The following is a 27,103-nucleotide window of genomic DNA, read 5'->3' as shown; positions in this document are numbered from 1 at the left end:
ATGCCTGATAATTCTCACATGGTTACCATGGCAATAGGTATATGATGTTGTCCATGACCTGAAGCATGTTTTCCTTCTCTAACATGCCTGATAATTCTCACATGGTTACCATGGCAATAGGTATATGATGTTGTCCGTGACCTGAAGCATGTTTTCCTTCTCTGACATACCTGATAATTCTCACATGGTTACCACAGCAATAGTTACATGATGTCAAAAGTAAATATTTTGGCAGCATATAAAGTATGGTTATATAAAAATATATATTTTTCCATTTAAAACTTAATGAAAATTTAGTAAAATATGTTGTTTGCCAAAATCTTGGCATGTGAGTATACTCATGCCAATAATGGTTGTCACCCCCTTCACCCTTTTTTTATTGGAGAGGGTGTGTGTGTGTGTGTGTGAGTGTGAGTGTGATGGGTTGGTGTGGGTAGGGGGGTGACAACCATTATTGGCATGAGTATATGTAGACACTGAGTACTTCAGCTGCTCTTGTCGACCCGGTCTGAAGCTTTGGTCTTCCACTCTGTGAATCCACCCTGAAGCAAAACACAAACTCATGAATATTTCAGTTTCTGAGACTGTTATATGTGTGGTTATATACTGAACTGCAAAAGAAACGTCACCTTTCAAAACCAAATGCCAAATTTTGTTGTCACAAGGTGGTGTTTATATTATGTTTGTACAGTTTTGTTGACATGTTTTTCAATCCAAACTGACAGTTATTACCAACATCAGTGTGTTTTCTGATGAAAAAGCATCTCGAAAAAGCATCTCGACAAAGCACACCTAAAAAGACAGACGTGGTAAAATGTTCCGCATGACATTCATGAAAATGAAAATGCATGTGCATACCGTGACCCTACCAATGAAAGTGAGTCCCAAACTTGCCTGAAATCGTTATTGTTTTGACACAATCGCCATGCCATGACTTACAAGATATCAGAGGAACCTAGGGACAATTGCAATTTTGGCCAGACTGCACGGAGGGTAGCCAGTAATTAAATTATTTTAATGTTCATGTTTGGCAGTCTACCGACTGCAGGAGCGGTTATCAGGCCACTAACAGCATCCAAGACCATCTACGCAGTGGACGACCTTCAGAAACATCACAACGTCAAGATTGTGTCCATCTGCAGGATCGCTTTCCCAGAGCAACAACTCACCAGACCATTGGGACTCACAACAGACCCATTAGTGTTGATACAGTGCATCAAGGTTTGCGTCACAGGCCATACCGTGGTCCTGTTCTCACCGCTTGTAACTGCCCAAACTGACTGCAATGGGCAACTCAGTATCGAAACTGGTGTTCTCGACAATGGAGAACTGTTTTTTTCTGAAGAAAGCAGATATTGTGTTTCGACAGTCGATGGCAGAGTGACAGTATGGTGAAGACATGGGGAACGGTTTTCCAATGAGTGTTTTGTTGAAAGAGACTTGTGGGGTGGTCCAAGCATCATGGTTTGGGGCGCAATCGATCTGAACCAGAGAGTTGGCCTCATGGTGTTCGAGAATTTCAGTCCAGGATGAGGAAATGGCATGACATGTGCTCACTGTATTGACTAAGTCATAAGACCCCACATTGTACCACATTTTGGATGTCACAGAAATCACAGAAATCTTCCAACAAGACAACGCTCGTGCCCACACTGCCAGAGCAACATTGGACTTCCTAAGACAACATGGCATCCAAACTCTACAATGGCCTGTGACTCATGATGTCCCGAACATGCTCTGTAGGATTGAGACCAGAGCCAACAGATATATAAGGTGTGGCAGGTGAACTCACGTGGAAGACAGCGACGTCAGTGTTGCCGCACAGGTGAGCAGCGAAAGCCAGAGAGCAGGACGACATCCCGCTGTTACAGTGGGTGACGATCGGCTGTGTCAGATCTACACCAGCACCCGCAAACACTGAAACACACACATAGTCTGCAGTCACACTGTTATATCACAGCTGACACACACACATAGTCTGAAGTCACACTTATATCACACCTGATACACACATAGTCTGCAGTCACACTGTTATATCACACCTGACACACACACAGTCTACAGTCACACTGTTATATCACACCTGATACACAGTCTGCAGTCACACTGTTATATCACACCTGACACACACATAGTCTGCAGTCACACTGTTATATCACACCTGATACACACACTTAGTCTGCAGTCACACTGTTATATCACACCTGATACACACACTTAGTCTGCAGTCACACTGTTATATCACACCTGATACACACACTTAGTCTGCAGTCACACTGTTATATCACACCTGACACACACATAGTCTGCAGTCACACTGTTATATCACACCTGACACACACATAGTCTGAAGTCACACTGTTATATCACACCTGATACACACATAGTCTGCAGTCACACTGTTATATCACACCTGACACACACACAGTCTACAGTCACACTGTTATATCACACCTGATACAGTCTGCAGTCACACTGTTATATCACACCTGACACACACATAGTCTGCAGTCACACTATTATATCACACCTGATACACACTCTTAGTCTGCAGTCACACTGTTATATCACACCTGATACACACATAGTCTGCAGTCACACTGTTATATCACACTTGACACACACTTAGTCTGCAGTCACACTGTTATATCACACCTGATACACACACTTAGTCTGCAGTCACACTGTTATATCACACCTGACACACACAGTCTGCAGTCACACTGTTATATCACACCTGATACACACACTTAGTCTGCAGTCACACTGTTATATCACACCTGATACACACATAGTCTGCAGTCACACTGTTATATCACACTTGACACACACTTAGTCTGCAGTCACACTGTTATATCACACCTGACACACACTTAGTCCGCAGTCACACTGTTACATAATATCTGACACAAACACTTAGTCTGCAGTCACTTTGTTACATCATATCTGACACACACACATAGTCTGCAGTCACACTGTTATATCACACCTGATACACACTTAGTCTGCAGTCACACTGTTACATCATATCTGACACACACACTTAGTCTGCAGTCACACTGTTATATCACACCTGACACACACACTTAGTCTGCAGTCACACTGTTATATCACACCTGACACACACACTTAATCTGCAGTCACACTGTTATATCACACCTGACACACACACAGTCTGCAGTCACACTGTTATATCACACCTGACACACACTAAGTCTGCAGTCACACTGTTACATCATATGACACACACACATAGTCTGCAGTTACACTGTTATATCACACCTGACACACACACACTTAGTCTGCAGTCACACTGTTATATCACACCTGACACACACTAAGTCTGCAGTCACACTGTTACATCATATCTGACACACACTTAGTCTGCAGTCACACTGTTATATCACACCTGACACACACACTTAGTCTGCAGTCACACTGTTATATCACACCTGACACACACTTAGTCTGCAGTCACACTGTTACATCATATCTGACACACACACTTAGTCTGCAGTCACACTGTTATATCACACCTGACACACACTTAGTCTGCAGTCACACTGTTACATCATATCTGACACACACACTTAGTCTGCAGTCACACTGTTATATCACACCTGATACACACTTAGTCTGCAGTCACACTGTTATATCACACCTGACACACACATAGTCTGCAGTCACACTGTTATATCACACCTGATACACACTTAGTCTGCAGTCACACTGTTATATCACACCTGATACACACATAGTCTGCAGTCACACTGTTATATCACACTTGACACACACTTAGTCTGCAGTCACATCATATCTGACACACACACTTAGTCTGCAGTCACACTGTTATATCACACCTGACACACACTTAGTCCGCAGTCACACTGTTATATCATATCTGACACAAACACTTAGTCTTCAGTCACTTTGCTACATCATATCTGACACACACTCATAGTCTGCAGTCACACTGTTATATCACACCTGACACACACTTAGTCTGCAGTCACACTGTTACATCATATCTGACACACACACTTAGTCTGCAGTCACACTGTTATATCACACCTGATACACACACTTAGTCTGCAGTCACACTGTTATATCACACCTGACACACACACTTAATCTGCAGTCACACTGTTATATCACACCTGACACACACAGTCTGCAGTCACACTGTTATATCACACCTGACACACACTAAGTCTGCAGTCATACTGTTACATCATATGACACACACACTTAGTCTGCAGTTACACTGTTATATCACACCTGACACACACACACTTAGTCTGCAGTCACACTGTTATATCACACCTGACACACACTAAGTCTGCAGTCACACTGTTATATCATATCTGACACACACTTAGTCTGCAGTCACACTGTTATATCACACCTGACACACACACTTAGTCTGCAGTCACACTGTTATATCACACCTGACACACACTTAGTCTGCAGTCACACTGTTACATCATATCTGACACACACACTTAGTCTGCAGTCACACTGTTATATCACACCTGACACACACACATAGTCTGCAGTCACACTGTTAGATCACACCTGACACACTTAGTCTGCAGTCACACTGTTACATCATATCTGACACACACACACTTAGTCTGCAGTCACACTGTTATATCACACCTGACACACACACTTAGTCTGCAGTCACACTGTTATATCACACCTGACACACATTCAGTCTGCAGTCACACTGTTACATCATATCTGACACACACACTTAGTCTGCAGTCACACTGTTATATCACACCTGACACACACACTTAGTCTGCAGTCACGCTGTTATATCACACCTGACACACACACTTAATCTGCAGTCACACTGTTATATCACACCTGACACACACTCATAGTCTGCAGTCACACTGTTATATCACACCTGACACACACACTTAGTCTGCAGTCACACTGTTATATCACACCTGACACACACACTTAGTCTGCAGTTACACTGTTATATCACGCCTGACACACACACTTAGCCTGCAGTCACACTGTTATATCACACTTGACACACACACTTAATCTGCAGTCACACTGTTATATCACACCTGACACACACGCTTAGTCTGCAGTCACTCAGCTTGATCTGTATCTCACTGCCAACCACGACACAAACTACAAGTCTCATTGTCACTTAAGACACAGTCTACTAGCTACTGAGAGTGGTCATGTGGGTTTCACATGGGCTTCTAGAACATACGTTTCTTCACCTCCTCCACAGACTTCATCTCCTTCCTCTCTTCATCCATCAATGACGACAGCGGGATGTTGCGAGCGCCAGGAATGTGACCTGCATGACAACCAAATCCAGGTGAGTTCTGTGACTTAGTAAATGTTTGACGCCATTCTGGGCCAACCAGTGATGGATGGTGTGAGGAATGGTCCAAGTCATTAACCACCTAGTACTCTTGTCTGTGTCATGGGAATCACAGGTAACAAATAGCAACTGTATGTCATAAACATTGACTTGAATGACTGAGTGTCAAGGGTCTCTGATGTGGAGGATTAAGACGTCACACTCCACCAGTGTATGATGCTGCTAACATCAACCACTGCAATGTCTGGCTCGGGCAGATGGAATACAGAGGTGTGCAGCAGCAAACAATAAAATAACAAACGCTATATTCATCACTGATTTGTTTGATCAACTCCAACAATGTGTCAATCACTGGGTTGTCTGGTCCCACTGATTTATGAGGGTAAGTCAAGCAGTGTGGTCACTGATGTGTTTGATCAACTCCAACAATGTGTCAATCACTGGGTTGTCTGGTCCCACTGATTTATGAGGGTAAGTCAAGCAGTGTGGTCACTGATTTGTTTGATCAACTCCAACAATGTGTCAATCACTGGGTTGTCTGGTCCCACTGATTTATGAGGGTAAGTCAAGCAGTGTGGTCACTGATTTGTTTGATCAACTCCAACAATGTGTCAATCACTGGGTTGTCTGGTCCCACTGATATATGAGGTCAAGCAGTGTGGTCACTGATTTGTTTGATCAACTCCAACAATGTGTCAATCACTGGGTTGTCTGGTCCCACTGATTTATGAGGGTAAGTCAAGCAGTGTGGTCACTGATTTGTTTGATCAACTCCAACAATGTGTCAATCACTGGGTTGTCTGGTCCCACTGATATATGAGGGTAAGTCAAGCAGTGTGGTCACTGATTTGTTTGATCAACTCCAACAATGTGTCAATCACTGGGTTGTCTGGTCCCACTGATTTATGAGGGTAAGTCAAGCAGTGTGGTCACTGATTTGTTTGATCAACTCCAACAATGTGTCAATCACTGGGTAGTCTGGTCCCACTGATATATGAGGGTAAGTCAAGCAGTGAGGTCACTGATTTGTTTGATCAACTCCAACAATGTGTCAATCACTGGGTTGTCTGGTCCCACTGATATATGAGGGTAAGTCAAGCGGTGTGGTCACTGATTTGTTTGATCAACTCCAACAATGTGTCAATCACTGGGTTGTCTGGTCCAAGTGATATATGAGGGTAAGTCAAGCGGTGTGGTCACTGATTTGTTTGATCAACTCCAACAATGTGTCAATCACTGGGTTGTCTGGTCCCACTGATATATGAGGGTAAGTCAAGCGGTGTGGTCACTGATTTGTTTGATCAACTCCAACAATGTGTCAATCACTGGGTTGTCTGGTCCCACTGATATATAAGGGTAAGTCAAGCAGTGTGGTCATAAAACACAGTAGTAAAACATATGATGTGTCATAGACAGTGGTTGATGTATGTAGATTTACTAATCTATACTGGATACACCCTGTCGTAAAGTCTCTTTGTAACAACAACGCCCTTCCCTTCAAAGGTTTAACTGCCAATACATTGATTGATTGCTCATTATTGGCTAACTAAATTACTTTTTTAAAGAATGGCGGACATCATGCAATTAGTTACCAGGTGGGCTATCTTGGGTGACCAATGGGACTATACACCAATGTGAAAAAACCTGAAACGATAGATCACTTTTTCGCATATTAGACTGTTACAAGACACGTGACATGTAACAGGATACCTTGTCAGCTGCAGATGAATGGCATCTCATTCCTTTATGTAGATATAGATGGATACACTCCCCGAACAAGGTAATAGCCTGATATTGTTGCTAATACTTTGGTCTGTTTAAATTTTAATCTTTGCATTTTTTAAATTTTTTAAAAATTTTCATATGTTTTCATAGATTTCATATGTTGATCAGTCTATACTTATACTATCAATTACGCATGAGGGTGGCGCAGCAGAAGTAACGAAACAGTCATGAATTCTGGGATATCATCCGGGTACTCACTGGAGAAAAACAATAACAAAAGCAACAACCATTCCACGGAAATTGCTCTGGATCAGTGGCCCTGTAACAATGAGGCGAGTCAAACCTCGTCAGTCAGTCCACTGTTTCAAGCAGGTTTTGGATGCCACTACTGCAGCACTACTACACACCCTGTACATGACCAACACAAAGCACTGAATAGTGTAACCACTACTGCAGCACTGCTACACATCCTGTACATGACCAACACAAAGCACTGAATAGTGTAACCACTACTGCAGCACTGCTACACACCCTGCACATGACCAACACAAAGCACTGAATAGTGTAACCACTACTGCAGCACTGCTACACACCCTGTACATGACCAACACAAAGCACTGAATAGTGTAACCACTACTGCAGCACTACTACACACCCTGTACATGACCAACACAAAGCACTGAATAGTGTAACCACTACTGCAGCACTGCTACACATCCTGTACATGACCAACACAAAGCACTGAATAGTGTAACCACTACTGCAGCACTACTACACACCCTGCACATGACCAACACAAAGTACTGAATAGTGTAACCACTACTGCAGCACTGCTACACATCCTGTACATGACCAACACAAAGTACTGAATAGTGTAACCACTACTGCAGCACTGCTACACATCCTGTACATGACCAACACAAAGCACTGAATAGTGTAACCACTACTGCAGCACTACTACACACCCTGCACATGACCAACACAAAGCACTGAATAGTGTAACCACTACTGCAGCACTGCTACCACTACTGCACCTACTGCACATGACCAACACAAAGCACTGAATAGTGTAACCACTACTGCAGCACTACTACACACCCTGCACATGACCAACACAAAGCACTGAATAGTGTAACCACTGCTGCAGCAGCACTGCTACACCCTGCACATGACCAACACAAAGTGCTGAATAGTGTAACCACTACTGCAGCACTACTACACACCTTGCACATGACCAACACAAAGCACTGAATAGTGTAACCACTACTGCAGCACTGCTACACACCCTGTACATGACCAACACAAAGCACTGAATAGTGTAACCACTACTGCAGCACTGCTACACACCCTGCACATGACCAACACAAAGCACTGAATAGTGTAACCACTACTGCAGCACTGCTACACACCCTGCACATGACCAACACAAAGCACTGAATAGTGTAACCACTACTGCAGCACTGCTACACGCCCTGCACATGACCAACACAAAGTGCTGAATAGTGTAACCACTACTGCAGCACTACTACACACCTTGCACATGACCAACACAAAGCACTGAATAGTGTAACCACTACTGCAGCACTGCTACACACCCTGTACATGACCAACACAAAGCACTGAATAGTGTAACCACTACTGCAGCACTACTACACACCCTGCACATGACCAACACAAAGCACTGAATAGTGTAACCACTACTGCAGCACTACTACACACCCTGTACATGACCAACACAAAGCACTGAATAGTGTAACCACTACTGCAGCACTGCTACACACCCTGTACATGACCAACACAAAGCACTGAATAGTGTAACCACTACTGCAGCACTACTACACACCCTGCACATGACCAACACAAAGCACTGAATAGTGTAACCACTACTGCAGCACTGCTACACGCCCTGTACATGACCAACACAAAGCACTGAATAGTGTAACCACTACTGCAGCACTACTACACGCCCTGTACATGACCAACACAAAGCACTGAATAGTGTAACCACTACTGCAGCACTGCTACACACCCTGCACATGACCAACACAAAGCACTGAATAGTGTAACCACTACTGCAGCACTGCTACACACCCTGTACATGACCAACACAAAGCACTGAATAGTGTAACCACTACTGCAGCACTGCTACACGCCCTGCACATGACCAACACAAAGCACTGAATAGTGTAACCACTACTGCAGCACTGCTACACACCCTGTACATGACCAACACAAAGCACTGAATAGTGTAACCACTACTGCAGCACTGCTACACACCCTGCACATGACCAACACAAAGCACTGAATAGTGTAACCACTACTGCAGCACTGCTACACACCCTGTATATGACCAACACAAAGCACTGAATAGTGTAACCACTACTGCAGCACTGCTACACACCCTGTACATGACCAACACAAAGCACTGAATAGTGTAACAACAGTTACCATGCTCTGCATATTTCTCGGTGCCCCTCGAGTCACAAACTTGGATCTTCTGTCCTGAAAGGGCCTGATTAAACTCCTCAAATGTCCGATACAAGGAAGGGGTCCATTTTGCCTGGAAGTTGCCAACCTGGAACACAATATGACATTCCTGTAGTAACTATTACAGATCATGTGTGTAAAGCAAAAAAGGTGGTGTCAGGTGAGACAAGGCATTGTAAGAATGTGTTGTCAGGTGAGACAAGGTGATGTAAGTTGAGACATGGTGATGTCAGGTGAGGTGAGACAAGGTGATGTAAGGTCAGACAATATATGTCAGGTGAGGTGAGACAAGGTGATGTCAGGTGAGACAAGGTGGTGTCAGACGAGGTGTGACAAGGTGGTCTCAGACGAGACAAGGTCATATCAGGTGATACGTGATATCAGGTGAGACAAGGTGATATCAGGTGAGACAAAGCGATGTCAGGGGAAGTGAGACAAGGTGATGTAAGGTGAGACAAGGTGATGTCAGGTGAGGTGAGACAAGGTGATGTCAGGTGAGACAAGGTGGTGTTAGGTGATTCAAGGTGGTGTCAGGTGATACAATGTGATATCATGTGAGACAATGTGATATCAGGTGAGACAAAGCGATGTCAGGTGAAGTGAGACAAGGTGATGTCAGGTGAGACAAGGTGATGTCAGGTGAGACAAGGTGATATCAGGTGAGACAAAGCAATATCAGGTGAAGTGAGACAAGGTGATGTAAGGTGAGACAATATATGTCAGGTGAGGTGAGACAAGGTGATGTCAGGTGAGACAAGGTGGTGTCAGACGAGGTGTGACAAGGTGGTGTCAGACGAGACAAGGTCATATCAGGTGATACGTGATATCAGGTGAGACAAGGTGATATCAGGTGAGACAAAGCGATGTCAGGGGAAGTGAGACAAGGTGATGTAAGGTGAGACAAGGTGATGTCAGGTGAGGTGAGACAAGGTGATGTCAGGTGAGACAAGGTGGTGTTAGGTGATTCAAGGTGGTGTCAGGTGATACAATATGATATCATGTGAGACAATGTGATATCAGGTGAGACAAAGCGATGTCAGGTGAAGTGAGACAAGGTGATGTCAGGTGAGACAAGGTGATGTCCGGTGAGACAACACAAGGTGATGTCAGGTGAGACAAGGTGGTGTTAGGTGATTCAAGGTGGTGTCAGGTGATACGTGATATCATGTGAGACAATGTGATATCAGGTGAGACAAAGCGATGTCAGGTGAAGTGAGACAAGGTGATGTCAGGTGAGACAAGGTGATGTCAGGTGAGACAAGACAAGGTGATGTCAGGTGAGACAAGGCATTGTAAGAATGTGTTGCCATGTGAGACAAGGTTATATGAGATGAGACAAGGTGATGTCTGGTGAGAGAAGGTGATGTCAGGTGAGACAAGGTGATGCCAGGTGAGACAAGATGATGTTAGGTGAGACAAGGTGATGTGAGGTCAGACAAGGTGATGTCAGGAGCAGAGCTGAGACAAGGTGATGTCAGGTAAGACAAGGTGATATGAGGTGAGACAAGGTAATGTCTGGTGAGACAAGGTGATGTGAGGTGAGACAAGGTGATGTCTGGTGAGACAAGGTGATGTCTTGTGAGACAAGGTGATGTGAGGTGATGTCTGGTGAGAGAAGGTGATGTCAGGTGAGAAAAGGTGATGTCAGGTGTGACAAGGTGATGTAGGTGAGACAAGGTGATGCCAGGTGAGGTGAGACAAGGTGATGTCAGGTAAGACAAGGTGATGCCAGGTGAGGTGAGACACGGTGATGTCAGGTAAGACAAGGTGATGCCAGGTGAGGTGTGACAAGGTGATGTAGGTGAGACAAGGTGATGCCAGGTGAGGTGAGACAAGGTGATGTCTGGTGAGACAAGGTGATGTCAGGTGAGACAAGGTGATATCAGGTGAGACAAAGTGATGTCAGGTGAGGTGAGACAAGGTGATGTCAGGTGAGACAAGGCATTGTTAGAATGTGTTGTCAGGTGAGACAAGGTGATGTAAGATGAGACATGGTGATGTCAGGTGAGGTGAGACGAGGTGATTTCAGGTGATACAACATGATATCATGCGAGACAATATGATATCAGGTGAGACAAAGCGATATCAGGTGAAGTGAGACAAGGTGATGTAAGGTCAGACAATATATGTCAGGTGAGGTGAGACAAGGTGATGTCAGGTGAGACAAGGTGGTGTCAGACGAGGTGAGACAAGGTGTTGTCAGGTGAGACAAGGTGATACATATCAGGTGAGATAATGTGATGAGACAAGGTGAGACAATGGATGATATCCGGTGAGACAAAGCGATGTCAGGTGAAGTGAGACAAGGTGATGTAAGGTGAGACATGAGGTGATGTCAGGTGAGGTGAAACAAGGTGATGTCAGGTGAGACAAGGTGATATCATGTGAGACAATGTGATATCAGGTGAGACAAAGTGATGTCAGGTGAAGTGAGACAAGGTGATGTAAGGTGAGACAAGGTGATGTCAGGTGAGGGGAGACAAGGTGATGTCAGGTGAGACAAGGTGGTGTCAGACAAGGTGATACAAGGTGATGTCAGGTGATTCAAGGTGGTTTCAGGTGAGACAAAGCGATGTCAGGTGAGGTGAGACAAGGTGATGGTCAGGTGGGGTGATATCATGTGATGTCAGTGTGATTCAAGGCAATGTCAGGTGAAGTGAGACAAAGGTGATGTCAGGTGAGACAAGGTGGTGTTAGGTGATTCAAGGTGGTGATCAGGTGATGCAGTGATATCAGGTGTGAGACAATGTGATATCAGGTGAGACAAGGCGATGTCAGGTGAAGAGACAAAGGTGATGTCAGGTGAGACAAGGTGATGTCAAGTGAGACAAGACAAGGTGATGTCCAGGTGAGACAAGGCATTGTAGGTGAGACAAGCCATGTGAGTGATGAGGACAAGGTGATGACAAGAGACAAGGTGATGTCAGGTGAGACAAGGTGATGTCAGGTGAGACAAGGTGATGTCCAGGTGAGACAAGGTGATGTTGAGGTGAGACAAGAAGGTGATGTGAGGTGAGACAAGGTGATGTCAGGAGCAGAGCTGAGACAAGGTGATGTCAGGTAAGACAAGGTGATATGAGGTGAGACAAGGTGATGTCTGGTGAGACAAGGTGATGTGAGGGTGAGACAAAGGTGATGTCTGGTGAGACAAGGTGATGTCTTGTGAGACAAGGTGATGTCAGGTGATGTCTGGTGAGAGAGGTGATGTCAGGTGAGAAAAGGTGATGGTGTGACAAGGTGATGTAGGTGAGACAAGGTGATGCCAGGTGAGGTGATGACAAGGTGATGTCAGGGTAAGACAAGGTGATGCCAGGTGAGGTGAGACAACGGTGATGTCAGGTAAGACAAGGTGATGCCAGGTGAGGTGTGACAAGGTGATGTAGGTGAGACAAGGTGATGCCAGGTGAGGTGAGACAAGGTGATGTCTGGTGAGACAAGGTGATGTCAGGTGAGACAAGGTGATATCAGGTGAGACAAAGTGATGTCAGGTGAGGTGAGACAAGGTGATGTCAGGTGAGACAAGGCATTGTTAGAATGTGTTGTCAGGTGAGACAAGGTGATGTAAGATGAGACATGGTGATGTCAGGTGAGGTGAGACGAGGTGATTTCAGGTGATATAACATGATATCATGCGAGACAATGTGATATCAGGTGAGACAAAGCGATATCAGGTGAAGTGAGACAAAGTGATGTAAGGTCAGACAATATATGTCAGGTGAGGTGAGACAAGGTGATGTCAGGTGAGACAAGGTGGTGTCAGACGAGGTGAGACAAGGTGTTGTCAGGTGAGACAAGGTCATATCAGGTGATACGTGATATCAGGTGAGACAATGTGATATCAGGTGAGACAAAGCGATGTCAGGTGAAGTGAGACATGGTGATGTAAGGTGAGACATGGTGATGTCAGGTGAGGTGAAACAAGGTGATGTCAGGTGAGACAAGGTGATATCATGTGAGACAATGTGATATCAGGTGAGACAAAGTGATGTCAGGTGAAGTGAGACAAGGTGATGTAAGGTGAGACAAGGTGATGTCAGGTGAGGGGAGACAAGGTGATGTCAGGTGAGACAAGGTGGTGTCAGACAAGGTGATACAAGGTGATGTCAGGTGATTCAAGGTGGTTTCAGGTGAGACAAAGCGATGTCAGGTGAGGTGAGACAAGGTGATGTCAGGTGAGACAAGGTGATGTCAGGTGATACAACGTGATATCATGTGAGACAATGTGATATCAGGTGAGACAAAGCAATGTCAGGTGAAGTGAGACAAGGTGATGTAAGGTGAGACAAGCTGATGTCAGGTGAGGTGAGACAAGGTGATGTCAGGTGAGACAAGGTGGTGTCAGACGAGGTGAAACAAGGTGATGTCAGGTGATACAAGGTGATGTCAGGTGATACAAGGTGATGTCAGGTGATACAAGGTGATTCAAGGTGGTGTCAGGTGAGAAAAAGCGATGTCAGGTGAGGTGAGACAAGGTGATGTCAGGTGATACAAGGTGATGTCAGGTGAGACAAGGTGCTGTAAGGTGAGACAAGGTGATGTGAGATGAGACAAGGTGATGTCAGGTGAGGTGAGACAAGGTGATGTCAGGTGAGGTGAGGTGAGGTGAGATGAGTCATGTCAGAAGCTAGTGTAATAGTGCTTGTCCAAAGACTGACTGCAGCTCCAAGCTCAAACCATTATTTAAATATTTTTGTCAGGCTTACTTTGTTGTAGCCATGGAGCGTGATTTGAGAACAAATATGATGATTAGTGAACTAAATAAACAGGCTGATAATCTCACGGTGAACACGGAACCAACCCGGGTGTTTTCTCCCTACCTAGCTCACCTGTATGTCAGTTGTGTTGGCGGTCGTTGGGTAGCCCAGAGACTTCCATTTCTGTAAACCGCCATTTAAGACGGAAACCTTTGGGTGCCCCCAGATCTGAAACAAAGTATAACCAATTTTATGTTTTTGCCGGAACAATCATTAGATATTTATGATCCATGAAATAATTATCACAACACAAATTATCAACACGTGTACAGAATGACACTTTTTAAGTGTACAGAATGACACTATGAGTGTACAGAATGACACCGTCAGTGTACAGAATGACACCGTGAGTGTACAGAATGACACCGTGAGTGTACAGAATGACACTGAGTGTACAGAATGACACTGTGAGTGTACGTGAGTGTACAGAATGACACTGTGAGTGTACAGAATAACACCGTGAGTGTACAGAATGACACTGAGTGTACAGAATGACACTGTGAGTGTATAGAATGACACAGTGTACAGTATGACACTGTGAGTGTACGTGAGTGTACAGAATGACCCTGTGAGTGTACAGAATAACACCGTGAGTGTACAGAATGACACTGAGTGTACAGAATGACACTGTTGTAAGTGTACAGAATGACACTGTTGTTATGTTTTGGCCGGAACAATCATTAGATACTTATGATCCAGGAAATAATTATCACAACACAAATTATCAACACGTGTACAGAATGACACTTTTTAAGTGTACAGAATGACACTATGAGTGTACAGAATGACACCGTCAGTGTACAGAATGACACCGTGAGTGTACAGAATGACACTGAGTGTACAGAATGACACTGTGAGTGTACGTGAGTGTACAGAATGACACTGTGAGTGTACAGAATAACACCGTGAGTGTACAGAATGACACTGAGTGTACAGAATGACACTGTGAGTGTATAGAATGACACAGTGTACAGAATGACACTGTGAGTGTACGTGAGTGTACAGAATGACCCTGTGAGTGTACAGAATAACACCGTGAGTGTACAGAATGACACTGAGTGTACAGAATGACACTGTTGTAAGTGTACAGAATGACACTGTTGTTATGTTTTTGCCGGAACAATCATTAGATATTTATGATCCATGAAATAATTATCACAACACAAATTATCAACACGTGTACAGAATGACACTTTCTAAGTGAACAGAATGACACTATGAGTGTACAGAATGACACCGTGAGTGTACAGAATGACACTGTGAGTGTATAGAATGACACTGTTGTAAGTGTACAGAATGACACTGTTGTAAGTGTACAGAATGACACTGAATGTACAGAATGGTGTACAGAATGACACCGTGAGTGTACAGAATGACACTGAGTGTACAGAATGACACTGTTGTAAGTGTACAGAACGACACTGAGTGTACAGAATGACACTGTTGTAGGAGTGTACAGAATGACACTGAGTGTACGTGAGTTTACAGAATGACACCGTAAGTGTACAGAATGACACTGAGTGTACAAAATGACACTGTGAGTGTACATGAGTGTACAGAATGACACTGAGTGTACAGAATGACACTGTGAGTGTACATGAGTGTACAGAATGACACCGTGAGTGTACAGAATGACACCGTGAGTGTACAGAATGACACCGTGAGTGTACAGAATGACACTGTGAGTGTATAGAATGACACTGTGAGTGTACGTGAGTGTACAGAATGACCCTGTGAGTGTACAGAATAACACCGTGAGTGTACAGAATGACACTGAGTGTACAGAATGACACTGTTGTAAGTGTACAGAATGACACTGTTGTTATGTTTTTGCCGGAACAATCATTAGATATTTATGATCCATGAAATAATTATCACAACACAAATTATCAACACGTGTACAGAATGACACTTTTTAAGTGTACAGAATGACATTATGAGTGTACAGAATGACGCCGTGAGTGTACAGAATGACACCGTGAGTGTACAGAATGACACCGTGAGTGTATAGAATGACACTGTTGTAAGTGTACAGAATGACACTGTTGTAAGTGTACAGAATGACACTGATGTAAATGTACAGAATGACACTGTTGTAAGTGTACAGAATGACACTGAGTGTACAGAATGGTGTACAGAATGACACCGTGAGTGTACAGAATGACAGTGAGTGTACAGAATGACACTGTTGTAAGTGTACAGAATGACACTGAGTGTACATAAGTGTACAGAATGACACCGTGAGTGTACAGAATAACACCGTGAGTGTACAGAATGACACTGAGTGTACAGAATGACACTGTGAGCGTACATGAGTGTACAGAATGACACTGAGTGTAAAGAATGACACCGTGAGTGTACAGAATGACACTGAGTGTACAGAATGACACTGTGAGTGTACAGAATGACACCGTGAGTGTACAGAATGACACTGTGAGTGTACAGAATGACACTGAGTGTACAGAATGACACTGTGAGTGTACATGAGTGTACAGAATGACAGTGAGTGTACAGAATGACACCGTGAGTGTACAGAATGACACTGAGTGTACAGAATGACACTGTGAGTGTACAAAATGGTGAGTGTACAGAATGACACTGAGTGTAAGTGAGTGTACAGAATGACATTGTGAGTTTACAGAATGACACTGTGAGTGTACAGAATGACACTGTGAGTGTACATGAGTGTACAGAATGACACTGTGAGTGTACAGAATGACACTGAGTGTACAGAATGACACTGTGAGTGTACAGAATGACACTGTGAGTGTACATGAGTGTACAGAATGACACTGTGAGTGTACAGAATGACACTGAGTGTACAGAATGACACTGTGAGTGTACATGAGTGTACAGAATGACACCTTTAGTGTACAGAATGACACCGTGAGTGTACAGAATGACACTGTGAGTGTACATGAGTGTACAGAATGACACTGTGAGTGTACAGAATAACACCGTGAGTGTACAGAATGACACTGAGTGTACAGAATGACACTGTGAGTGTATAGAATGACACAGTGTACAGAATGACACTGTGAGTGTACCTGAGTGTACAGAATGACCCTGTGAGTGTACAGAATAACACCGTGAGTGTACAGAATGACACTGTTGTTATGTTTTGGCCGGAACAATCATTAGAATTACACTGTGAGTGTACAGAATGACACCGTGAGTGTACAGAATGACACTGTGAGTGTACAGATGGGTTATTCTATGTGCAGCCTAGCCTCCCATTCTGGTGATACTCGGACAAAGGTAGGTGTACAGTAGACTCCTACAAACAGTGATGAGTGGCTGAGTGAAGTGCTCTCATCTCCAGACTGTTGATGTGAACGGAGAATCTAACACCCATGGACCTGTCCAGTAAGGTGGAAGGATGGGGGTTCCCAGGATCAGACAGGAATGGAGATGCCCAGCTCCTCCGTGTCCGACTGATTGTCTTTGATCATCTCAAGAGTCTGCAGGCTCCTTGACTGGAGTACTGGAGTGCAGTTTTCTTGTCATCATTTTCTCTTCACATCTTAACCACCAGGCATGCTTCTTGAAAGCTGATCTAGATAGTGAGTGGGTGACAAACCTCACAACTGGTGACGGAAGAGCAAAGAGCGTGACCACACTCCCTGCAGTCTCCATGTTGATTCTGAGGGGACATTGATTTGAAGCAGGCTGAACTATCTGTTGAAACTGAGGGGGAGGATGAGACGTATCTAGAGCCATTAGACTTACCCAAGATAACCAAATAAGAAGCCAAACCTTAGAAAAATTTGACAAAATTTTTATGCAAACATGTAAACACATCCATGCAAGTGTGCCACTGGAAAACTTATAACTCCTGAGGATAGCTCTTTGAGGACCAGTAGGAGGCAAGACAACACACATCCATGGACTTTAACAACTTTTATTCAAACTAAACCTGCAGTGGATTCAGAAACCAATGTCAGGAAAAAGGCAATCAAGAGTTACAAGGGTGTATTCATAAGAATTGTATTTAATGTGTGTGTTTTCGGGCCAAAGAAAGTGTGTCTTACTGCGGAACAAGATGTTACATCACAATCCAAGGCTACAGAGATTACCAGAAAAGTCCATCAATTCATTTCCCATGACCTTGACCTCCTCACCTTAAATGTCCACCACACACGGCCTGAGATGAAGAAGCTACAGAAGTCGGTGTTGCTGTAGATGACCACATGGGATGTGTTGTTGATGCCGGCATCCCTAGCTGCCTTCTGGAAGACATCTAAGTTGGGAATATTTCTTGGATGCAGTTCAGTGTGGACGGCAATGTCAAACACGTTGAAGTACACCGATCCTGGTATGTGATCCCTGAGGGAGTGAGTTAAAGGTCACAAGCAACACAAAACACAACTTGCAGATTCTGATACCTTTCAGTATGGACTTATAGTAACAAATTATCACAAATGCAAATTAAACTTATAAAGTTGAAAAATAATGCGATGAAACAAAACCCTCGAAATCAGAGTTCAAACGATTCACTAATTTCACCCCAGTGCTGGGGAGAAAAGTGGTATCAACAGCTGTGCTGCGCTGCTCCCATAGAGCATGCGCAGTGATTAGGTTCACGTGGCTTAAACCGGGAAGGCAACTCATAGCAAGTGATGCATGCAAGGATTATCGCTGTGGTCAAAGTTGGAGAACAAAAGATGTTCTTGTGATTACAAGCATCTTTGGTCTGCAGTAATAAAATTACACTGGTCCCATACTTTTTCTTATATGTTTTCACATCTTGCTTCTTGGGGGTTGGCAGATTTGCAAACCAAGTTTTCAAGAAAGTGTAGCATTAGAAATTACTAATTTCTTTGTTAAAATTGCTCAGCTTGAAAAGTGAAATGTTTCAATACATGTCTATGGAAACATAGAAAAATATGTTGATTGCGATAAGCAGTCTCTGTCACAGACAAAACTCAGTGTCTGTTTTATTGACACCTATTATGTGTCTGCCTGCCTGTCTGCTAATGACAATATGCAATACACAACGTCAATCATTGACAACATGCAATTTGAACTTGAAACATATCAGGCTACACGCCATACACAAAAAACATTGATTTATGGCTCGTGCACCTGAGTTCTGTCTCTGTCACATAATGTAATTACACAGACAGGCAGGTGTGATACTTGTACACATGACATGTTATTTTAACTTTGGGTTGCAAACAAACAGCATCCATTTTTCTCGGATGACTGGATCGGATAGAAACCGGTGTAAACTCAGATTGTCACTTTCAAGTCCTGCTTTGTACTTAAATGGACAACAGTTTCCAGCCACGCAGTAGTTCACCATCTCAGTATTTGTTGATTGGATCAAACGCAAATGCAGAAAAAATGAGCATGTAGTTACAAAACCCAACATCTCTATATACACACACATAATGAGCCTCAGCGTATCGGAAAATGAACCAGGCAATGAAAGCCTTCGCTACACTTGAGTGCACACCGACCCGCTCTGACTGGGTTCGGTCTCCCGGGTGCTTTGTTTCGAGGGAAGTAAACCCAAGTACCAAATATTGCACTTTGATTTGCGATTGTACGCTTATAATTTTGTTTATTTGGGGTTTTTTTCATAATCAGCAATGTATATTATATGTCATGAATAAGTGATAATTGTGTTTTAATTATGTTTGTTTTTTTGGTTGCATGTGACCTTTAAGGTATAATGCCACTTGGCCTTATGTATTTCAGCCAAATAGTTCTGGGAAGAAATGCAAAAATAGCATGGTCCTATTTTTTCCAAGTAGAACATGGTGGATTGCCAGACAAAAGTTGCATTAACCCGGGAAGCGAGGAGGTCAGCAAAACATGGTACTGTTGGAAGGGCAATCTCTCTCCTCAACTTAACAACCAGCTAACCGTCAACATGGAGGGCAACCATCAACATGGAGGGCAACCATCAACATGGAGGGCAACCATCAACATGGAGGGCAACCATCAACATGGAGGGAACCTGTCAACATGGAGGGCAACTGTCAACATGGAGGGCAACCGTCAACATGGAGGGCAACCGCCAACATGCAACCATCAATATGGAGGGCAACCATCAACATGGAGGGCAACCATCAACATGGAGGGCAACCATCAACATGGAGGGAACCTGTCAACATGGAGGGCAACTATCAACATGAAGGGCAACCGTCAACATGGAGGGCAACCATCAACATGGAGGGCAACCGTCAACATGGAGGGCAACCATCAACATGGAGGGCAACCGTCAACATGGAGGGCAACCATCAACATGGAGGGCAACCATCAACATGGAGGCAACCATCAACATGGAGGGCAACCATCAACATGGAGGGCAACCATCAACATGGAGGGCAACCATCAACATGGAGGGCAACCATCAACATGGAGGGCAACCATCAACATGGAGGGCAACCATCAACATGGAGGGCAACCATCAACATGGAGGGCAACCATCAACATGGAGGGCAACCATCAACATGGAGGGCAACCATCAACATGGAGGGCAACCATCAACATGGAGGGCAACCATCAACATGGAGGGCAAACATGGAGGGCAACCATCAATGGAGGGGAACCGTCAACATGGAGGGCAACCATCAACATGGAGGGCAACCATCAACATGGAGGGCAACAATCAACATGGAGGGCAACCGTCAACATGGAGGGCAACTGACAACATGGAGGGCAACTGTCAACATGGAGGGCAACCATCAACATGGAGGGCAACCAGCTAACATGGAGGGCAACTGTCAACATGGAGGGCAACCATCAACATGGAGGGCAACCATCAACATGGAGGGCAACTGTCAACAGCCTCTGGCAGGGTCTACCAGTCATAAAGTGACGATCATAAACACAGTTCTTGAAAACAATCTTCAGTGTGTCAGCTTGTTGAGTTACCACCCATAATTTACAGACGGGTTAAGAACATCCGATGATGTCTGTTATCAGCCATCTTAAACATGAGCCAGCTAAATATACACAAGCCATCACCCGAGTATATATATCGTCTGTGTCACATACTTATCCACCTCAGCAATTTATAATTTGTTAGAACCTTTCGAAATAAAATATTCCTTAATTGTCATATATGATTATGACACAAGTGAAACACACAAGCGAAGTGCTTTCTCAATAATATATCATAACTGAGATGATTACATTGTTTTCATTCATTAAGGAAACTTTAAAACCTGCACATGAATCCATTCTGGACAGAGTGGTCATCCATGGTAAACTAACAACTTCGTCTTACTTGGAGTAGTCACTGTGGCAGTCCTGGCTGCTGGACCAGGACACGTCCAGGATGACCAGGTCACGGGGTTGTCTCCCTTCAATCTGACTCTTCAGCCAATCACACGACACAAGGCTCTCACTCATGCTGCACAAAACATTAGTTTAACATTGTTAGCACATGGACTCTCAGACACATTGCCCAGTATAACATCGTTAGCACATGGACTCTCAGACACGTTGCCCAGTATAACATTGTTAGCACATGGACTCTCAGACACGTTGCCCAGTATAACATCGTTAGCACATGGACTCTCAGACACATTGCCCAGTATAACATCGTTAGCACATGGTTAGCACATGGACTCTCAGACGCATTGCCCAGTATAACATCGTTAGCACATGGACTCTCAATCATACATATTGACCGGTATGATAACATTGTTACTACATGGACTATGGTACAGGAGACATTACTGATGGTACAGGTCACATTACTGATGGTACAGGAGACATTACTGATGGTACAGGCGAAGGTACAGGAGACATTACTGATGGTACAGGCGAAGGTACAGGAGACATTACTGATGGTACAGGCGAAGGTACAGGAGACATTACTGATGGTACAGGCGAACGTACAGGAGACATTACTGATGGTACAGGTCACATTACTGATGGTACAGGAGACATTACTGATGGTACAGGTCACATTACTGATGGTACAGGAGACATTACTGATGGTACAGGAGACATTACTGATGGTACAGGAGACATTACTGATGGTACAGGAGACATTACTGATGGTACAGGAGTTATTACTGATGGTACAGGAGACATTATTGATGGTACAGGAGACATTACTGATGGTACAGGTCACATTACTGATGGTACAGGAGACATTACTGATGGTACAGGAGTCATTACTGATGGTACAGGAGACATTACTGATGGTACAGGAGACATTACTGATGGTACAGGTCACATTACTGATGGTACAGGAGACATTACTGATGGTACAGGAGACATTACTGATGGTACAGGTCACATTACTGATGGTACAGGAGACATTACTGATGGTACAGGAGACATTACTGATGGTACAGGTCACATTACTGATGGTACAGGAGACATTACTGATGGTACAGGAGACATTACTGATGGTACAGGAGACATTACTGATGGTACAGGAGACATTACTGATGGTACAGGAGACATTACTGATGGTACAGGAGACATTACTGATGGTACAGGAGACATTACTGATGGTACAGGAGACATTACTGATGGTACAGGTCACATTACTGATGGTACAGGAGACATTACTGATGGTACAGGAGACATTACTGATGGTACAGGAGACATTACTGATGGTACAGGAGACATTACTGATGGTACAGGAGACATTACTGATGGTACAGGAGACATTACTGATGGTACAGGTCACATTACTGATGGTACATGAGACATTACATTACTGATGGTACAGGAGACATTACTGATGGTACAGGTCACATTACTGATGGTACAGGAGACATTACTGATGGTACAGGAGACATTACTGATGGTACAGGAGACATTACTGATGGTACAGGTCACATTACTGATGGTACAGGAGACATTACTGATGGTACAGGAGACATTACTGATGGTACAGGTCACATTACTGATGGTACAGGTTACATTACTGATGGTACAGGAGACATTACTGATGGTACAGGAGACATTACTGATGGTACAGGTCACATTACTGATGGTACAGGAGACATTACTGATGGTACAGGAGACATTACTGATGGTACAAGTCACATTACTGATGGTACAGGAGACATTACTGATGGTACAGGAGACATTACTGATGGTACAGGTCATATTACTGATGGTACAGGAGACATTACTGATGGTAAAGGTGACATTACTGATGGTACAGGTCACATTAATGATGGTACAGGCGAAGGTACAGGCGAAGGTAATGCCCACTAATGGCGACATTACTGATGGCACAGGTGACACAGGGACCTGGGAAGTTGGCGTTCTATAAACACTTATCCCGACCTGATAGCCATCTCACGCAGTCAGACTCAGAGATAGAAAATATGATATACACCGGGATATCGTATTGCAACTACAGTCAAATCCCGATGAGTCGAATCGCTGGGGACAAAGTAATAAATTCGTCTATGAGGGTAGAAAAAAGATGATCCAGTCCTAATTCCTCCACCTAAGCATTTGTTTACCTAATGATTTCCATATCACTAATAGGGGCACCTTATCAGTTCCAGTCTGATTAGTACAGACAGTGATCTCCGTAAAATCACTAATCTGCCTTTTGAACTCACCCGTCAATGGCGGAAAGGTGTTAGCCGCGCTGGTTTGTTAATTGGATCAGTTTGCTACACCAATCAACTTCTCATTGACTGACTTATGTATACAAGATTGCTGTTGTTTGAATCTCATGGGACCAAATTTCCTTCTCGAGTCATCGTGTGTATTTATGAGACGAATTCGTGTAACCGGAAATCAAATGATGACAACTATAACAGGGAATGGTCGGGACCGACAGGTACTTCGAGTTATGCATAATATTCGAGACACCGGCATTCTACTCATCGGGATTTGACTGTATACTCTAAGCTGGCCTTGTTTCAAATCTGCTTCTCCCACATTCAACACACTTACCTGTCTCAGGGTGTGCCTTACAACGTGAAAATACGACTGGAACTGCCAAAGTGTTTGCTCCAACTTGTTGCAGGTTTGTCAGAGTCCAGACTTGCATACGAAGTGAAGTAACTGTCATAAACCAGCTGTAAATCTCCTGTGGGCTTGTTCAACGTACATGTGACACTATTGACATATATGACGCACAAGATCCCACAGTAACCTCCCCTGACAAACAAGGGGAGACAATTTGTTTCCATAGCTGTTTTTTGTTTTCATGCGAGGTATGCAATGAAGCAAATTGCAGGAGTTCAAATACGCTACAGCATTTTAAAATTTTATGAAAAATATTTTGGTAAATCTAAACTAAACAATAATTGTGTGGTTAGTGTACGATATAGAGTGAAACAGAAAAATAGTTGTCAACCATAGCAATTAAAATAAAGCCAGAAATATATTTTATACTGTCACAACAGAAATATTGGAAAGAAATACAGTAGTCAGGAATCACAATGTAAAATGTTTCTGCTTTTTCCATGCTTCACATGTATCAGTTCGCAGGCTTCATTGTCTGATGATAAATGGCAGACTAGCAACATGAAGATGTTCACTGGGGATTGTTCACACCACACTGTACTGCAAACTGATACTTGAAACAAAGGTCTATCATATGGTCTCTGTTGAAACCATGGTAACCAGACCCCCAATTTCACAACTGTCTCTCAGCGATGTAGTGAGTGTGTGAGTGAGTCAGGTTTAATGTCAATTGAAAGAATATTCTAAAGTACTGTCGGAAATACTAGAAAAATGCTTTTTAACCTTAATACTTTGATAAAGGTGATAAATGTACTATGTTGTCAATATATCAACTCGCCTATAGTGTACCTAATTTTTATTTCAATCGATTTAACATTTCCATGCATTTAAAGGGCAGTTTACAGGAGAGAATTTGGTACCAAAACAACAACTCAAGATGTTTTCAGAGTTTAACATGAGAAATCTGAAATAGTCTTTAAATTTATGCTAATAATACAGGTGGTGCAAAAATATAAATTAACGTTTTTCTTAAACAAATAAAATGTTGAATGTTTGTGTTATTTGCCTTAATTATCGTTTCTTTATTGAAGAAAAATGAATATAAATGTTAAGGCTTGATAAATACGTTTCCCGTCATGCATGCATATCTTTATCACAGCCTCCACTATGGCCAACGATTTGAAGTCGATTGTAGCAAAGGTTTATTAGTTTTTTTTTGTGCTTGAGAAAGACAGAGGTAAACTTTTCATTAGTTTAGAAAGGGTTTATTACAGAACTTGTAGAGCTGTTGGTATGTCTTGCCAAGTTTACTATATTGTAAACAAATCAGACAAGACAGGGACAGTCTAAAAAAAAACTGGGAAGCTATACCAGTGACTTCATTAAATCTTTGACCAATTTTCACAACTAGATTAAACTGACCGAATTACATCCATATTTTTGCAAAGAAATATACAAATGACATGCAAAACATTTATTAAAACGTACATTTCTACAATCAATCAATAACATAACACAAGTATTGGGATTCTTTCTCATGCACAATAATTTGTATGTTTAATTCAAAACACACACACACACACATTATTATTGGTGTGCGAAATGTGGATATCACATGATCCCTTACATAACCAATAAATATACTATACCTACACATATTCAACATTATGAAGAAAAGGATGTATTGAGATGACCCCTCACCCGAGCTTGTGCTCAGGTGTCAATTTCACCTGTCGATACCGTGCATGCTGATGACATAACACAGGCAGTTAATGTTTGTATCAAATAACGTTCCACTACCCCTTATTTTTCTAAGTTTTTGATATTTTCAATGTAAAAACACATTTTAGGGCATGTCTCAAAATTTATTCCCTCGGTCTACATTAGGTAGATGTTTCTCAAAGTGATATTTGTTATTTAAGTAACTGTAATACCTCTGACTTTTACATAAAAGTCAAAAAGCATTTTTCCAGCATTTCCGACAGTACTTTAGTTATATAATGGTGTGTTAGCTTGACGAGGAGGCAAGCCCGAAGTTTAACAAGTCTCAGATGTTTACCATTTTGTTGAAACCAACAAAGTCTGGTATGGTGCTAAGGGACTTTTCATAATTTATGGCTATGGGGGTGATGATGATTTTAAGTGGGGGTCACCCCTTTGTTCTGGGGGTGGGGTGGGGATGGGATCAATTTTTGTTCACAAAGATGCTTAAAATATGGGAGAAAGTGGGGTAATTTATTTTGCATGCGACATGCTGGGGGGGTGTCACTGACTTTGTACATACATTTTAGGGGGGGGGGGGGTTACTCACATTGTTCATGCTTCTCCACAAAAATCATCATCACCCCCTCCACCCCTTGCCATAAATGATGAACGGCCCTTAACTAGTGTGGTACACCAGGATTGGAACACAAGATCATAGGTTTCTGTTGTCAAGGGAGACAACTCTGCTCAGCTCTGTGGCACCTCAGATAAGAATTATGTTGACACACACGGATTACATATGGTATAAAGGTTACCCTCTCTTCCTTCTAGTTTTGTTTGGTAAGATTTCCCATAAATAAATGGTGGATTACCTTTGGAAATCTCAGCTTGGTATTTTCAATTTTTCTGAAGAGTCAAAAGTTACCCAAACCTTGGTTTTGAGGATATGATACACAAAATGCATTTAATAATTTAATTTTTTTTAATTCAAACAATAAGAACAAAATATGATGTCATCTTATGGAGAAATTTCTTAGTCTCACAGAGATGTTTGCATGGCCAAAAATACATTTTGCGAAATTCTACAATCATTACATTTTGCTGAGCTGTGACTATAGTGCTTTCAAACTATTTCTTGTTGCCTTTAGGTGGTAGACTCTATACCAAA

General features: G+C 43.0%; 1 protein-coding gene and 3 long non-coding RNA genes across 4 annotated transcripts; 3 read left to right on the top strand and 1 right to left on the bottom strand.

The window, feature by feature from the left end:
- Positions 1-266: 266 nt before the first annotated feature.
- Positions 267-24,419, bottom strand: LOC124256667 (thiosulfate sulfurtransferase-like). The gene is made up of 8 exons (XM_046690643.1): positions 24,217-24,419; positions 21,563-21,688; positions 18,444-18,648; positions 14,395-14,490; positions 9,530-9,656; positions 5,240-5,329; positions 1,793-1,917; positions 267-542 (listed from the first exon to the last, which is right to left on the bottom strand). The coding sequence occupies exons 2-8, from the start codon at positions 21,685-21,687 to the stop codon at positions 486-488; spliced, it is 825 nt and encodes a 274-aa protein (XP_046546599.1). The 5' UTR covers position 21,688; positions 24,217-24,419; the 3' UTR covers positions 267-485.
- Positions 11,322-11,764, top strand: LOC124256669. The gene is made up of 3 exons (XR_006893031.1): positions 11,322-11,350; positions 11,435-11,499; positions 11,747-11,764. It is a non-coding gene; the product is annotated as an uncharacterized LOC124256669 (long non-coding RNA).
- LOC124256670 lies at positions 12,904-13,346 on the top strand. The gene is made up of 3 exons (XR_006893032.1): positions 12,904-12,932; positions 13,017-13,081; positions 13,329-13,346. It is a non-coding gene; the product is annotated as an uncharacterized LOC124256670 (long non-coding RNA).
- LOC124256668 lies at positions 13,437-13,964 on the top strand. Its single transcript, XR_006893030.1, has 3 exons — positions 13,437-13,605; positions 13,716-13,880; positions 13,926-13,964. It is a non-coding gene; the product is annotated as an uncharacterized LOC124256668 (long non-coding RNA).
- Positions 24,420-27,103: the final 2,684 nt, after the last annotated feature.

The sequence above is a fragment of the Haliotis rubra genome, unplaced genomic scaffold (genome assembly GCF_003918875.1).
Source record: "Haliotis rubra isolate DU_JTF1 unplaced genomic scaffold, ASM391887v1 Scf634, whole genome shotgun sequence".
Classification (NCBI taxonomy): domain Eukaryota; kingdom Metazoa; phylum Mollusca; class Gastropoda; order Lepetellida; family Haliotidae; genus Haliotis; species Haliotis rubra.
This window is presented reverse-complemented; position numbering and strand designations above follow the sequence as displayed.

Coding starts and splice junctions, on each gene's coding strand:
- LOC124256667 (XM_046690643.1), bottom strand. CDS start 21,687: ATGAGTGAGAGCCTTGTGTCGTGTGATTGGCTGAAGAGTCAGATTGAA. Junction 18,649..21,562: donor TGCCACAGTGACTACTCCAA/GTAAGACGAAGT, acceptor TCACTCCCTCAG/GGATCACATACCAGGATCGG. Junction 543..1,792: donor CTGACGTCGCTGTCTTCCAC/GTGAGTTCACCT, acceptor GTTTTGCTTCAG/GGTGGATTCACAGAGTGGAA.